The sequence below is a fragment of the Cucurbita moschata genome, unplaced genomic scaffold, assembly GCF_002738365.1.
Source record: "Cucurbita moschata cultivar Rifu unplaced genomic scaffold, Cmos_1.0 Cmo_Scf00031, whole genome shotgun sequence".
NCBI classification, from domain to species: Eukaryota; Viridiplantae; Streptophyta; class Magnoliopsida; order Cucurbitales; family Cucurbitaceae; genus Cucurbita; species Cucurbita moschata.
Genome location: NW_019268547.1, coordinates 1,919,974 through 1,935,318, shown reverse-complemented (window position 1 = coordinate 1,935,318; position 15,345 = coordinate 1,919,974). Strand labels below are relative to the sequence as shown.

The window sequence follows — 15,345 nt, the reverse complement described above, 5'->3', positions numbered from 1 at the left end:
TGTATGGATGACTACGTACGGATGACGATATTGCTATGAAGGTCATGGAACCGAAGTTAGGATAGTTGCATTTTTGTTTAATTACAGCCTTTAGGTTAGATCATAGCATTTTTGTTACTTTCAATTTTTTATTATTTTGTTTTGGCTATTTCATTGATGTTTACTTTTATTTGTAATAGATTTTATGAATGTTTAAGTACGTGACATCATTTGTAAAAAAGTTTTAAATAAACTTTTTTCTGCATATTAGACATGTAGTACATGTAGTGGCGACCGTAGTGTCGTTATAGTCTATTACTAATCAATTTTATGTCTATGAGGAATAAAAAGAATAATTTTTATCCACTGCCCATAGACAATTAACATGTTAATTAGCAATAGTTTTTTTCAGAAAAATATTGATGGACAATTTTTTTTATTAGCAATTGATAGGTTAATTTTATGTCTATGATTGATAGAACATTTTACATGTTTATTATTGATAGACCTTTTCTAAGTTTATCAATGATATATCTATCATTGATATACATCTACTGTTTAGTACTATATTGTAACAAGAACGATATGATTCTCGAATAAATGAGAGGTATATTAATGAACCGAGATTATGTCCGAATGAGAGTAATCCTTAGAATAGGATGACTAAGAACAACCTAAAAGAATTAAAACTTACTATTTATTACCAAGAAGGTGTATCTTCATTTTCGATAGCTTAATCATAGTAACTCTAAATTTAAGTGTACAATCTTGTTGCAATTTTACGTTTGGTTGTCTTCATATAAGTTTTTCTAAGAAATATGTGAGTGAAGACAAAACATGCGGAAAGAATTCATGCTTGTCTATGAGGATAGACATTAGGTTCACTCTTATAAGTGAGAAGTCACGTGAGCAAGTCGTAGAGGATGTCGGAGAATGTTGAAGCCATCAAATTCTGAATCTAGATTCCAAATCTTGGGCAAGTGCCCTTTATCTTACAAGAAGTTGGTTCATACGATCTCAAGCAGGGTGAAAAAGTAATTTTTTCAATAGTTTGGAGGTCAATGAATTCAATCCGAGGATCCTTAATAAATGAACTCTCACTTTTTAAGGGATTTTCTTTGAAGCACTTTTTATTACTTTTTATTGTAAGGTTCCCTTTCCAAATCACAGCTGATAATCAGCTAGCAGAGAACCATTCAAGCACATTCAATAGACTTCGAACCACTAGAAGATCTTTCATTATACCAATGGATTACATTCAAGTTTCCTGCTAAACATCACATTTCTTCGCAAATAGGAATGAACTGAAAGCAATTCACTCCAAAAAGGATCTGTTTGTTTGCAATTCACTCTTGAATAAGAACAGTATCCTGGCATGTTCCCGTAAAAACTTGCTAAAAGAGATCTGTTTGTTTGCAGTCTCCCAAGCTTCTTGCTTGTAATGGAGACAAAAACAAATATGCAATTTTTTTAATTCTCTTTCCAAACAGAAGTTCACAGACGGAATTTGCAAAAAATAAAAAATGAATGGTATTGAATCAGTGCAATGTTACAGAACATAAAGGTTGAGTAGACCAATTTTCATGAGATAAGCCCCACTAATATAGCCTAGAACGTATACAAGGAAATTGTCACAAATATACAGCTAGAAAAATCCCCAAAAATCACCCTTTTATCACTTACAAGCCTATATCAGTCCAACGGGTAAACCCCTATTGAAGGCACCTAACAACCTATCTTTCTATCATACATATCCCAAGAGCACCACGGATGAATGATTTCAATAACCCAAACATGCCGCTGGAGGAAGGAAAGCCATGAATGAATCAAATTAAGATATACAAAAGCGAAGACAAGAACTTGACCTAATGGTTGGGGCAGCAGCAGCTGCAGGTGCCCGGTGCAGAAGGCAGACCTCTGGAGTTTTGCTTTCTCATCTTGAAATTAATAGCCAATCATCACTGTCACCAAGAGGCCTTGAAGTATTTTTCATGTACGTTTCGGTGGCTTAACAACCAGCTGCCTTTAGGAAGTTATCATATGGGCTCGAGGATGGTAGTTGCATGAGGTGGGGATAATGTTGGTACTCAGTTGCACAAGGTGCTGGATAAGTATCAGTGGACGAATTCCAGTGCATAGGAACATCCGTGTCAAGAAATGGATTGCCGCTCTGCATTTCAATGAATTTCCAAGTCAGATTTTACAAGAAAGGGATGAACATACTATGCATACATGAGCTGATGTCAGTCTATGAAAGCAGGCAGATGAAAGTTCCAAAATACTTGCAAGAGATGATAATAATATCTCAATTTCAATGAAGAATTTTTCCATTCTAACTTTTCCTCATACCAAGTATTTTGATCAAAAGCCAAGTATATGGTAGACAACGTACCTTATTTACAGCGAAGTGAACATGGCGTTCTGAAGGCTCTTCCTTTCCCACACTGTCATCATCACGATTGGAATTTTTAAACGAACCTTCATTATTTTGTTTCGAGGTAATGAAGTTGGATATCTTTTGCTGCTTATCTTCTGAAAGAGACTCGCAATTTCCAGCCATTTCCTTGTAAGGCATATTTGTCGGCAAGGACCCTGATACCCTTCCTACTTGATTTGTTATATCGGAAATCTGTATCATAGATTGTTAATAGGAGGAAGATACATTGATTAAACACCAGAGATAAACTGATACATTTTATTAAGATACATTTTATTTCCCTTTTCCTCTAATTTGACATTTTAATTCTGTAGTTTTCTACTTAAATTTTGAGACAATATAGAAAACAAGATTTTGTTGTCTTTGTGAATGTTCATCTCATATGTTCCCTAAAAATGTATATGAGCTCATGTGAAAGCTTAGCAACTTACCAAATTCAAAAGTTCATCAGCACTCATGAGACTTGGACCTTCTGGGGCCTTCGCTGTCTCGTGATCATTTTGACTCTGAGGTTCATCGCATAGATTGTCGTTATCATTTGAAAATATGGGATTAACCTACAAAATACACTAAAATGTAAAAGAGAAGCCCACAACATGAAAATAGTTTGAAATATTAGACACATGAGATGAAGTGTGAGGAACCGTGTCAGAAGTTTTGTCATTCTTAGGTCCCCATTGATAAATTTCTCTAGGTGTCACAGAAAACTGAGTTCCTAATGGGCAAGTATCATCTGGAAAAAAATCTCGAAGCAACTGCTCTCGAATAGAAGGTAACTCGTTCTGCTTTAAAGAACACAACAATTCGTCACAACTACTAGAAAAGGAAATTATAACAATAAATTTTGTGGTATACTAAAAGAATGATTATAACAATAAATTTTGTGGTATACTAAAAGAATGATTATTTGCATTAAAAAAGGGAAGATGTAATGGCTTACTTGTGACATATTTTGCAAGGTCTGCAAAATTAGCTTAGCAAATGACTCTTTAGACTGGCTTTCACTTGTATCGACCACAGAAAGTGACTTCACAGCATTTTCATTGTCTTCCTTAGATCCATAACCTGGTCTGCGATGGTCTTGTCCTAGATTAGCAACTTGTAACTTACAATCTTCAACTAACCGTAGAAACGGGTCAACCTAGTAAAAGCAGAAATTCAGAGGAAGAACTTAACTTATGAAACCTAAAATCTCAACTTTATTTGAAATCCACATTCCAAACAGTAAGATTAAGAGAAAGTCCAAAGTAAGATAAAGGAGAACCTACTTATATATCCAGTAAAGAGATATGTCAAACTAGAAGGTTAGACACATTAGTACTATGCATGAATTAGAGTAGCAACAAAAATTTTGCACGTACTACTTCACTAGTAAGGGCAACTTTAGCCCGAGGGGCAAGAGGCATGATGTTGTAGGCTTTTGCTGTGAAGATGATCATCGATGTTGCCAAAGTATAAAGGGACCTACGATGTGATGGTTTCAATTTCCCTGCAATTTGTAAAAGTTTCATTAAGTTGTAGAGATGGCCTAATGAAGGCCCACCCAAAGTGGTCATATGACTAGTAATGAAAAATATCTTTCCATCATAATATATTTCGGATGTAATTTTTTTTTTTCACTTTTTACAACCATCTTTACAGTTTTGGTCACTGAAGTCTTACCCAGCCACTTTAACCCACTAGATTACTAACCACCCCTCCACTCATATATTGAGTAAATAAACCAGATCATTTATTTAATCAATCAAAGAAAAAAACTTTTCATTTTTCTTGTTACAAAGACGAGGAGATTACCCTTAATTCTAGAATGATGCCACATGTAACTTGCAAAGGTTTTTATGGGGCTAATTCTCTGGATTCCAATCAAGATGACTAACCATTATAGGAAGTGAAAAGAATATGAGATGGAAAAGGCTTACAACTAATTGCCCCAAGTGTTCACCACAAAATTTCTAGGTAAAGAACAAAACTGGTCAGATATCACAACGTTTTCATGGCATGGTAGGATTATAAATCTGGCAAGATATCATATTAAATAAAATTTTAATAAGCTTAAAATGTTCTCTACCTCCAGTCAGGGAAATGCTTCGCAAGGAAAATGCTAGCTGGAAACTTCGAATGAGTGTTTCATGGCTGGAGTTCTATCAACACAGCATATCATAAGGAAAATTATCAAAGGGTATTCGTATATCAGTACTGGACAAATAATTATCAAATTGACAAATTCATACTGACTAATAACCATAAGCAAAGCTGAGTTCCTAATATCACAAGTTCCCATCAGAACTTTGTTACAGTTCACAAAAACTAAGAGAACTAAGGATTTCAATTCTCTCCATCATATTTAGAAGCTGAGCTGAGTTCTTCTATGAAATTAGAATATAATAAACTATCAAAAAACTGCAGCATTGTTGAAGCTCAAGGAACCATAGAGAAATTATTTAACTGAATTCCTTTGTTGCATAGACGCCATCTTTTCTGACTTTTTATATCAGCTAAATACAAGAGTTCATGATAATTCTGGGTAGTTAGAGAACTCCTGAGATGTTTAATACTTCTAATGACCCATGGGTTCCACAAAACCAGTCTGCCACTAGAACGAGGTCCAAGAGCCTCTAAGAGCCCTTCACTACGCATTAATCCAGATGTCCAAATCTGTGAGTTGCAACGTGTATTATTGCCCCTCAAGATGCAATCTTAATTGTCAAAATATATGATCCTCTACAATCAGCTTAACTCTTAAAATTAATACAATAACAAATACTTAAGTAACAAAATATAAGATAGCATTTCATCATAACTTTCAAGATGCTAAATACCCTCAAAACATTTTGTCAAGTGTACATATGGTTCGGTCATATACAATGCTTATGGGTAAGTGCCCAAGTCGGACATATTCCATAGCCTCCATATCATATTCAAAGTTTTTCATGTGGATCCAATTCCAGGGTAAACGAGGTGAGAAATTAACAAATCATCATGTTTAGAATATTATAATACATATTTGATTGTAAAACAGACGCATCAACATCATTATTATAGGAACTTTTCTAGCCAATATCCTCAAAGTTCTCATAACATGATGCAGTACATCGAGCTAGGTTAGTAATCTAAATTTGCAACCACAAGATCCTCAAAATCACAAGTCATCATTTCTTTATTCACCTCAATGGAAAGTAGTCATACTCTAGCATTTACTTGGGAATAAACCTTTGAACCATCTAATTGGTTAGCTTGAAAAACTTTCAGGCAGCTCGCAGAACTAATGAAATGGATTTTAACCACAAAATAAATTAGTTGTTGTTGCAAGCCTAAGTTATATTGTTATTTTTCATATTAATTTCCAGAGGGTTATATGTGTCTATTATAAGGGAAGGCTAACTAAATCTAGATACTAGGTAACAATAAATCTGAATAGATCCCTAGATACAAGGTAACACAATAAATCTAAATAAATCCCTAGATAGTAAATCTAAGTAACAGGAGATCCTAGATACTAGAGATTACACAAATATCTCCTAACTTAATTCTTCTACTTTAACACTCCCTTAAACTAAGTAATAGATATCATTCCGTCTCAGCTTGGCTAATAACTCATGAAACATTAACTTCTACTTTAAGGCTAAGCTTTCAACACACCCTCAAACTGAGTAATAGATATCATTCAGTCTCAACTTGGCTCTTAACTCATGAAACAATAAGTTGTGAAGTTCTTTTGTTAGCACACTTGTCAATTGAAGCCGTGAGAGCACATAACTCATGCATATTATCCTCTTGGAGCACTTCCACAGATGTTACTTGTCTCCCATATGCTCACTCCTCTTTGGGCACTTCCACAGGCATAACTTGCCTCTCTCATGCTCACTTCTCTTGGAACTTCTATTGGTGTTCCTTGCCTCTCTCTTGCTATCTCCCCTTTGGAGCACTTTCACTGGCGTTGTTTGCCTCTCTTATGCTCTCTCCTCATCATTTCTCACAACTAGAAGAACATGCCTAGGGTTTATCCCATTTTTCTTGTCGTCACGCATTGCATTCCACAAATTCCTAAACCTTAGTGGGATAGCAGTTAGATAGATCAGAGCATCTACCACAGTGCGCAGCCATAGCGGCCTTTCTTAAAGTACCGTCTGATTCTTCTATCTGGGGATTGGAGTCTAGACATAACAATTTGAAGAACTTAGTTTTGTCGCTTCCTTTTCTTTCACCGACATCCTTGGTTCCCTCCATTATTGAATACTTCAAATCTGAAGTTCGAAATCTAATGCTTTGTGATGACGATTAGAAGAATGACTTGAGATTGTTCTTGAAGTATGGTATATTAGATTCTGGGTCTTCCTTAAAAATTCTGGATTCTCAAAAATCGATGGAACAGGTGGGACTATATAATGATCCTTAAAGAAGAGAACATTATGGTTTCAAACCCACTGGCTTCTGCCTCTGTTACGCCAAAGGGCCAAATTGTTGGTGTCGTTGAATCGGCTTTGTCTGATGTTGCAATGGAAATCGCAAGTGGACCTGACGCAAGAGTCCACTCCAATGGGCTTTTGATGCTGCAAGGAGACTTTTACTCAGCCGCACATTGAAGTTCAAGGCTTCAAGAGTTAAAGGAATTGCAAGTGGAAACGCAAATGGACCACTGATTTCGTCCCTTAATGTTACACTTCAATTCTCAACCAGTTGAATGCCAAAATTGCTTCTCACGCTTCTGGTGCAAATGGGCTTCACACATGAAACTGCGACTACAGCTACAAGCTTCTGCGATAGTTATGTATATCATAAGCAGACCTTGACAGTCCCAATAATGTTCTTATGCAAGTGGTTGTCGGGATGAGGTTGTTCTTCCTCTATTACAAGATTTGGAAGGACCTTGGTCACGGTGAAATATTGGCAGCTGTGAAGTCTCTAAATAATACTTGATCAAGGTGAGTGATCAAGTGCTAATGAAGGCTTCACTCATAAATTAGACTTTTCAGGCTAGAAAGGCTCTGATACCAAAGGCTCTGATACCATGTTGCAAGTTTAAGTTATCTAACTATATTTCATATTAATTTTTATTGAATTACCTATTTATAAAAGGCTATTATCAATAAAAGTCTGATTTTAGAGTCCAAGATAATTTGCAACAGGTACTTATCAATGGAGTCACCTTCAACTATTATCAATGTAAGGAGCATGCGTTTTTTAACAAATTCTTTTGAAGAATATTACCAGCTGATGCAAACTAATGAAAAGTATCCTTAAAATTGTCAAGATATCTATTTACTGTGCATGATAAGAAAATATCACTATCTTGTAATTGACTAACCTAGTGGCTGCCAGACTACTTTTTATAAGTAATTTTCTCTCTCTAACATACCATAGTCATAAGAATGATTGATGCTACCGTAGCTGCCAAAATTGTAGTCAGCACCAAATGAAGGAAAAAAGAAAGAAAAGAAGGTTCACAACTTGGTGTCAGAAACCAAAGCATAAGATATAAATACTACCTTACAGGGAAATCTAGACTATATTCCTCAGGGCTGCAGACAAAATATACTAATTCCGTATAATGATTGAACAGATAATACTAAATTTACCTTAGTCCGAGCAAATAGCAACACAAGGCAATAAGTATGAGCAATTGCTTCATAGTTTTCAGGTTCATTGAGTGGGGAGATAGATTGTGCCCATATTGATGACAGAAGATTGGTAATCTGGCGGCTGCTAAGCCTAAGGGACGTTGTCTGAAGATTTAGTTCAACAAAATGATAATATTAAACCACGAGGGAACAATAATTGAGGAATCTTTAATTTAACAATAATAAAAAGACAAAACACATACCGGTTCCTTTTCTGAACTTCCCAAAGGTTTCTCGTCAGCAACTGTACTAGACGACTTTTTCATACTATAAGCTCGGCTGTAACCAGACTGCAATGGACTCTCCTCTTCTATCATTGAACCTGGAACTGACATTGATGGATCCCTTTTCCCCGAGTGAACTCGACTGTAACTTGACTTCAGTCTGTTTAAAATGGAGTCACCTTCAACTTTCGTAGCCTGTTGATTAGGTCTTGCGTCCATCTTTTGGAACATGTTCTCCTGTAGAGAATAAGGCTCATCTTTCACTTTCTGAAAAAGCGCCGCTGAAGAGGAGAACACTGACACAGTTCTTGAGAGAGTCCTTTGAATATGAGTAGGCTTTCCAGAGTGGGGTACAGAAGCATGAGGACGTGGGCAGACAGATGATGGAACAAGAACAACAGAAAATATGCGGTGAGCACCAACCCTAGTTTCATGGTCTGAGCAGACCATTGCAAGAAGTAATTGATGGAATAACGCCTCAGGAAAGGCCTGCAAAACATTTCAAGTCTAAAACGGCTGGGTAGAAAGGGAGGAAAAGAAAAAAAATGGTGAAGAGTAAGACTGAACCACAGTCTAAGGAATTCAGGGAGAAAAAATATTAGATGCTCTTGCCTTATCTTTATACACAAGATTTGGTATTGACGCCACGATCTGAGATGTACGGTAGACAGTAGAAATTAATGTTCTGGACATAACAGGAATATTTGACAAGTTTTCCAGCATGGCAGCCATCATGTCTAGAATAAGACCAGCATCTCCTACCTAATCAACATTGCAGGAAAATCAACACGAAATCCACAACAATGTTAAGAAGTTAGAAAGGTTATAATAATTTAAATTAAATTGAGAAGATTTCAAACATAGTCATTCATAGTGTGCATGCGAAAGTCAAAGGCAACGACTTAAGATCTTCATGACTGTATTACATCTAAATTTACAACGGAAAGACCTTGCCTTTAAATAGGCGTTTTCAGGTAACCTGCAAAACTAGTAAAGAATTTGTAATGACCGGTATGACGGGTATCTACAGCCTAACAACTGCTCTTTTATACGGAAACTGCTAGCAATTTAATATGAAGAAATAGGTTGCATCCGTGTACATGAATCCTGCGTCAAAAAATGATTAAGAGAATCTAGAGAAGCACAAATGATAGCAAAATTACCTTTCGTGACAACTCCACAAGGCATGCATCAACTGATGCTTGGTGTTTTCGGTTCCACTCAACAACTTCCGCTCCCAAGTTACCATCATCAAGGGAGCAATGTATACTTTTTCGAAGATGTCTCATCATATCACCTAGTGCATTAATTATGGCCACTGAGGGTTGGGCATTTGTTTGCTGAGCAAGGGAGGTGGCAATATTAATAATGTCAATTTGCATGGCAGGATCTTTTAGAACATTCTTGTGATCGAGGTGCTTGATTAAAATTGCAAGCATAAAGTGTGAGTTGTGCCCTGTAAGAAAGAAATGAACCATGAAAATCACTAGTACGATTATAGAAATATAGAAAGAAGTTGGAAGTCGTAGTTTAGATCTCAAAGTCCGCAAACTTCTTGAAAAATCTTGAAGAGGAGGAAAATAATACCCAAATTCTCCATAATTATTTGCATATCCAACAAGACAGAAAGACCAAGCCCAAGTTTTGGAGACCAAAGATTGCCAGTATCAAAATAACGGAAGAAACATTCCAAGACACGTCGTATAGTTGTAGCTTCCTTGGCCAACTTAGCAATGTTATGTAGGCATACCCTTGCCCAAAATTCTGGATTCTTTACATCTTCTCTGTTAGATATAAGAATGTTATTAATTGAAAAATCAGATATTTTTAGTCTAAGAAGCACGAACACGGATGCAGGATACGAATATAAGAAGAAACAACCAGGACACAACATAGACAAAATTTAGATGTACATAAAATCCAATAAGTCATTCGGACCACTTAAACTTAATGAAAACAAAGCCCAACATGCAACAAACTACCCATTAAAAATCCACAAAATAAATTTTATAGAAAACTGTAATTAAAGGAAAAAAAAACCTAACCTTAAAAAACTCATCTCCCCTGATTGTAATTTATAAAAAAAGAAAAAGGAACACGCAACTTCGCTTGTTAAAAACATGTCAAGAGCGTGTCCGATACTGACCCTTCTCCTATATTGGCGTATCCATGCTTCATAGAATATAGTTAACAGTATAGTTTTGTAGTTGCAAGACATGAACTTACGGAGATACATTCATTTCCCCCTTTTCAGTTACTATCATCCTCCACGAAGACATCCTTGCCAAGTGTTCCTGTGAACGGGGAACTGCTTCACCGCTTGCATTCTGAGTATCTTGCCCGTCTTGGGAAGAACTGGAAGTACTTTTAAAGTCTCCATAATTATCCAACACAACAGAAATGACCTAAAATTGACCACCAACATAAGAAATTATAACAAGTAGAGCAGAATATCTAGAATAAACAAGAGAACAATCAGAGATCAACATATTTCTCACAGCCCACTACCGTAAGGAAATTATCTGTTCATGTCTAGGAACTACAGCGAGAAAATGATGATAATGCGATAAATGAAAAGCTACTTACATTGTCAAATTCTGTTGATATATTGGAAAATTCACCCATAAACCAAACCTGCAGATGAAACATTCAGATAAAAATAATTATTTCCAGAAACAGTTGCATTAAAGAGATACATATGAAATGCGATTTAAAAGGTGAAAGGCACATGAAAAGAGCAGACATTGGAAAGGAAAACTTAGTTCAGGACAACAATTTGTTTTTTGGGTATTCTCAACAATATATTCTCACGGTGTCTCAACAGTATGTTCTTACGTTGGGTATTCTGAACATTTCTCCTTTCACAATCAACTTGGGCTAAACATTTGGGTTGCCAAAAAGAACAGCGGCATTTGCCACAAATTAGAATGTTTGATGGAGAATTGAAGTGAGGTGTTATACCAGTATTCTGTCCAATGCACCCATATTGCCAAAGCGATTTTCTTAAAGCGAAGTATCCAAAATAGATCTCAAGGAAATGGTTAACCACCACTTTCTACCCATCAGATTCTTGTGCGAGTGGGATGAAGTTCGAAGAGCTTTAGCCAAATAAGCACATAAACACACTGTTCCAAAATTTTTCAATTTCGTATTTTGTGGAGCCTTATCCCTGTTAAAAAGTAGCAACTGCCAACAAAGTGATAGCCATTTTAGAGTTAGGAAGTGGGTGTACTTTTGTGATCAATCACCACCAGCACACGCCTTCTGAGCAGTAACGCTTCAATAAATAGACTATTAGGTCTTCTTACACCATAGTTAGTACGAGTAAAGGCTACGGCAAGCCCGCTAGTTTCATTGTCATTTAATTGTCTCTTTTGAGACAGACCTCACAACCTTGAGCTTAAATTTGATTCAGGAGTACCTAGCTTGGAATTTTCATATTATTTAGTAAAGCATTTTAATTAGATAAAATTATGAAAAAGGTATCTTACTAATTATAATATATCTGGTTCCTGTTCTAATTCCTAATAATCTCGTAAACAGAATAGATAGGTTTCTGATTTCGAGTCTAGACAACTCCTAGTAAACAATATCAAAAGAATGAAATTTCCATTCCAATTAATTTCATTTTGATTCCTTGAAAGTAAACGGCAACTAAACATCAAATAGAGTATTCTAATAAATATATCTTCAAGTTTTTCAATTTAATCAAAACCAGAAACTGAATGATTGATTTTAGCATGGGTACCACATGCTTCATTAAAAATAAGTTGTCGATAAAAGAATTGTTGGTATAAGCATGTTTATGCAATCTTACGGTTTCTAACAGATTGAAAGGCCAACACATGAAGTACGTGCATAAAGATTACATAGTAATACATCCAAATAAACAGTGCGGATTACCATAGCTGAGAGGGCTTGAAGGCTAGCACAACGCATCTGTTTTTCTGTCCCTTCCTCTCCTAACTCTTGAGCTATAAGGCAAAGTTTGGGAATCATTCCATCTAAGTTAAACATATAGGTACTGTCCCTCTGCATAGTTAATAAATGTACATAAGTATAAGAAAAGTTTACAAGGAATAATTGTAAGTCAATTCATCACACCCTTCCAAAAATAGATCAAACAGCATTCTGAAAAGGTACAATTCTGGTAATCCTTACCTGGTTATTGACAAAATCAAAGAGTGCCTGGCATCCTAACATTCGCATTTCATTATGACGTGCTTGATCCAGTAGAATGTGGATGATGCCAAGCAAGCTACTTGCAAATAGAGGCCTGCAATAGTTATATATGCCAATTAAAACTTTCAAATGCTTGTAAGTATTATATTTTGAGGTTAGGACACTTCATAAATCAATAAGCGTGCTTATTATCCACCATCCAATTCTCCATACATCGCAAATGGTTTCCAGAAAATTTGTTCCGAAGAAAAATAACTTAACCTACAGTCACAAATGGCTAAAAAGATATCATGATTTATAAAATTTAACTAAATAATTTCATTTTACATATGAATCACAACATCTTGATAAAAAAAAGTGAAATTACGCGAAACGATTGATTTGATATCCATTGACAAGGAAAATACATGTGCATGAAACAGACACTCGAGGTAATTATGAAATGCAAAAGATTCACACACTGTAACTTCATCAACTATCTATCTATATTACCAAAAGCTTTAAAAAATTCATTTCCTACAATATTTGGAAACTTCTTTCATGTCTTATCGATGACCATTCATGATAAATATTGTTCTCTTGTTATCCAATATCAATATCGACAGTACCCTTGTAACCAAAAGTTATGTCTACCTCAATTGATAACAAGACTAAGACTTTGTGCTCAAGAGTAACCAATGCACAATCATTGGTCATAGAACAAAGTAACTCCTAAAGACTGTGCTCAAGGTAATCTAGAAATCTATACTAACAAGCCTTCCGAAAAAGACAATTTACTGGGGCATATGAAAAAGACAAACTTCTAAATATTTGTGCCAGTGCTCATTTTATGTCAGTGTCATGAAAAGGTTCTACTTGATTAAAAAAACCAGTGATATGGCTGAGATGTAAGCATGTATTAGCAACTTGTACTACTCAACAAAATTTAGCTTTTCTGGTGCAAAGCTGATAGCTATCTCACAGAAAGATCCAGGAAAATGATATTCATGTTCAAAGATTTCACTGCCATTACAAAATTAAATAAGGAACTCACATTTGCTCTTTACAAGAAAATAAAAGCTTTCTGTAGATACATATGATGACTTTAACCGAGTTCAATTGCTCGTTTCTCAATTCCCTGTAAAATCTCTGCTCAAGATAAGTTGTAATCTGCAAAAAAAATAAAATATTAAGAGAAGAAAATAAGGTGTTATAAATACAAATCATGAAAGGACTATGATCTCCATACCCGAGGGACCAAGCAATGGATATATCATAATGAAAAACAGCTGAAGCATGCCAAAAAAAATTAAATAGAGAAGATTGAACCAAAGAGATGCTTAACCTCTGATATTGGGAATTAAATTTTAATTGGGAGAGAGGAAAAACAAGAGCATCCAAATCAAACATTTAGCAAGGCCAAGTAAACAGTAGAATTGCTACAGTGGAAATCAAGTAATGATACACAAAGTCCGAGTTTGACAATTAAGTTCCCCATGGACCTTAAAATTATCAACTCTTCTATCATATGATTTCTCAAGGGGAAAAAATAACGTAAAGGGATGGAGAAATCTGCCAAGCTTGATTAATATCAACATAGTTCTGCACCGCCTTCCATATTGAAGGATTCCATAACCTCCTTGTCAATAGCAGTTCAATCTACATAGCAATTACTACACATTATCTTTGCCTCTAGATACATGAGACAGAGAATAACAAATTTTTGTATCATAAATAATAATCTTAGAACAGGGAACCAAGATATTAATGAAAATAAAATTCAGGTAAGCGGCACCTTGGGAACCCGAAAAGGGTTTTTTGATGCATATTCACATAATTTACCGATCATCCTTTCATTAGGTTCATCACCCTGCGAAAACATGATGCGAAGGTTCAATATCAGAACTGGATTCTGAGAAGCGAACATATAGTTCTTTCAGGCACAAAAACAGTAATATAAACACAAAATAGGAGGTCAACATAAAAACCAACCAAGAAACACGAGGAATGAAAAATGTAGTTTATTTAGAGATGGAGAAAGAACCGGAGAGCGAGGGAAGATGTCCCTAAGCAGCTTCTTGTAGCGCTTGATTGGCTGCCTGGACCTGGTACTCAATGCAGGGCAAAAGAAACACAGAGTTCCACATACGGGCAACACCTGGCGCGAAACCATTCCCGTTGGCAGGAGAAGGAATTCTCAAATTTATTTTGCCCTTAAACAACGAAATACATTCGCTAGGCAAGGATAGAATGCGAAAACGAAGGGAGATTCGAAGAACGCTGCAAGCTCTGGGAGGAGGACCCGATCGAAACGGGGTTGGATTGGATTGGCCTTTCCCTCGGAAAGCTGTGAAAAGGGATTGACGTCCGGTTCCGGTATGTGATCTCCGAGACCTCCACCGAAACAAAAATGGCGGACATCAAAATCATTTTATACCTCCATCATGCACTCCCCTCCATTTTCGGCTATTTGATCTCCTGGTTCTTCGCTTTCGCAACCCTACACCTATCGTTCTCATTCCTCTCTTCATAACTACCAAATTAGGTACAGTTATTTTCCCGCTCCCTCTAGTTTTCTGGTTTTTAATTATTATGTTTTTTTCTTTTCTTTTTTTTTTGGTTTCTTTAATACTCTCTTGATTTTTTTTTTCTTTTATCTTTTATGGTTCATTCTCTAAAACTATAAAATAAAAAAGATTTTTTTTTTTCATTTTATGAGCATGACCAAATATGGATATAGCTCTAGTCGCTTCAAGAAGAACTAGAGACCAATTTCATACCGTTTTCGTGGTTTGTATTTCGAGTTATAATCTTTCAAAGTTTGCTGAAAAATGTGTTCTTCGCCAAAACTAACCTATAAAACTTTTTATTGGTTGGGACGTTCTAGACCTTATTTGATTTTTTTATGAAACTTGTTGGAAATCTC

General features: G+C 35.7%; 1 protein-coding gene across 3 annotated transcripts; it reads right to left on the bottom strand.

Moving 5' to 3' along the window:
- Positions 1-1,488: 1,488 nt before the first annotated feature.
- Positions 1,489-14,975, bottom strand: LOC111464925. Of its 3 annotated transcripts, XM_023109208.1 has the most exons (20): positions 14,464-14,975; positions 14,215-14,289; positions 13,474-13,589; positions 12,420-12,534; positions 12,162-12,290; positions 10,845-10,892; positions 10,485-10,663; positions 9,846-10,042; positions 9,422-9,714; positions 8,871-9,020; positions 8,337-8,747; positions 8,238-8,303; positions 7,993-8,139; positions 4,485-4,557; positions 3,778-3,905; positions 3,357-3,557; positions 3,061-3,201; positions 2,848-2,973; positions 2,372-2,608; positions 1,489-2,149 (listed from the first exon to the last, which is right to left on the bottom strand). In XM_023109208.1, the coding sequence occupies exons 1-20, from the start codon at positions 14,590-14,592 to the stop codon at positions 1,988-1,990; spliced, it is 3,123 nt and encodes a 1,040-aa protein (XP_022964976.1). In that variant the 5' UTR covers positions 14,593-14,975; the 3' UTR covers positions 1,489-1,987. The 3 variants fall into 3 exon arrangements, with proteins under 3 accessions (XP_022964976.1, XP_022964974.1, XP_022964975.1); XM_023109206.1 differs by having other exon boundaries at positions 8,238-8,747; XM_023109207.1 differs by having other exon boundaries at positions 3,061-3,198; positions 8,238-8,747.
- Positions 14,976-15,345: the final 370 nt, after the last annotated feature.

Coding starts and splice junctions, on each gene's coding strand:
- LOC111464925 (XM_023109206.1), bottom strand. CDS start 14,592: ATGGTTTCGCGCCAGGTGTTGCCCGTATGTGGAACTCTGTGTTTCTTT. Junction 13,590..14,214: donor ACCCTTTTCGGGTTCCCAAG/GTGCCGCTTACC, acceptor TTTTTTTTGCAG/ATTACAACTTATCTTGAGCA. Junction 10,664..10,844: donor TATCAACAGAATTTGACAAT/GTAAGTAGCTTT, acceptor GGTCAATTTTAG/GTCATTTCTGTTGTGTTGGA.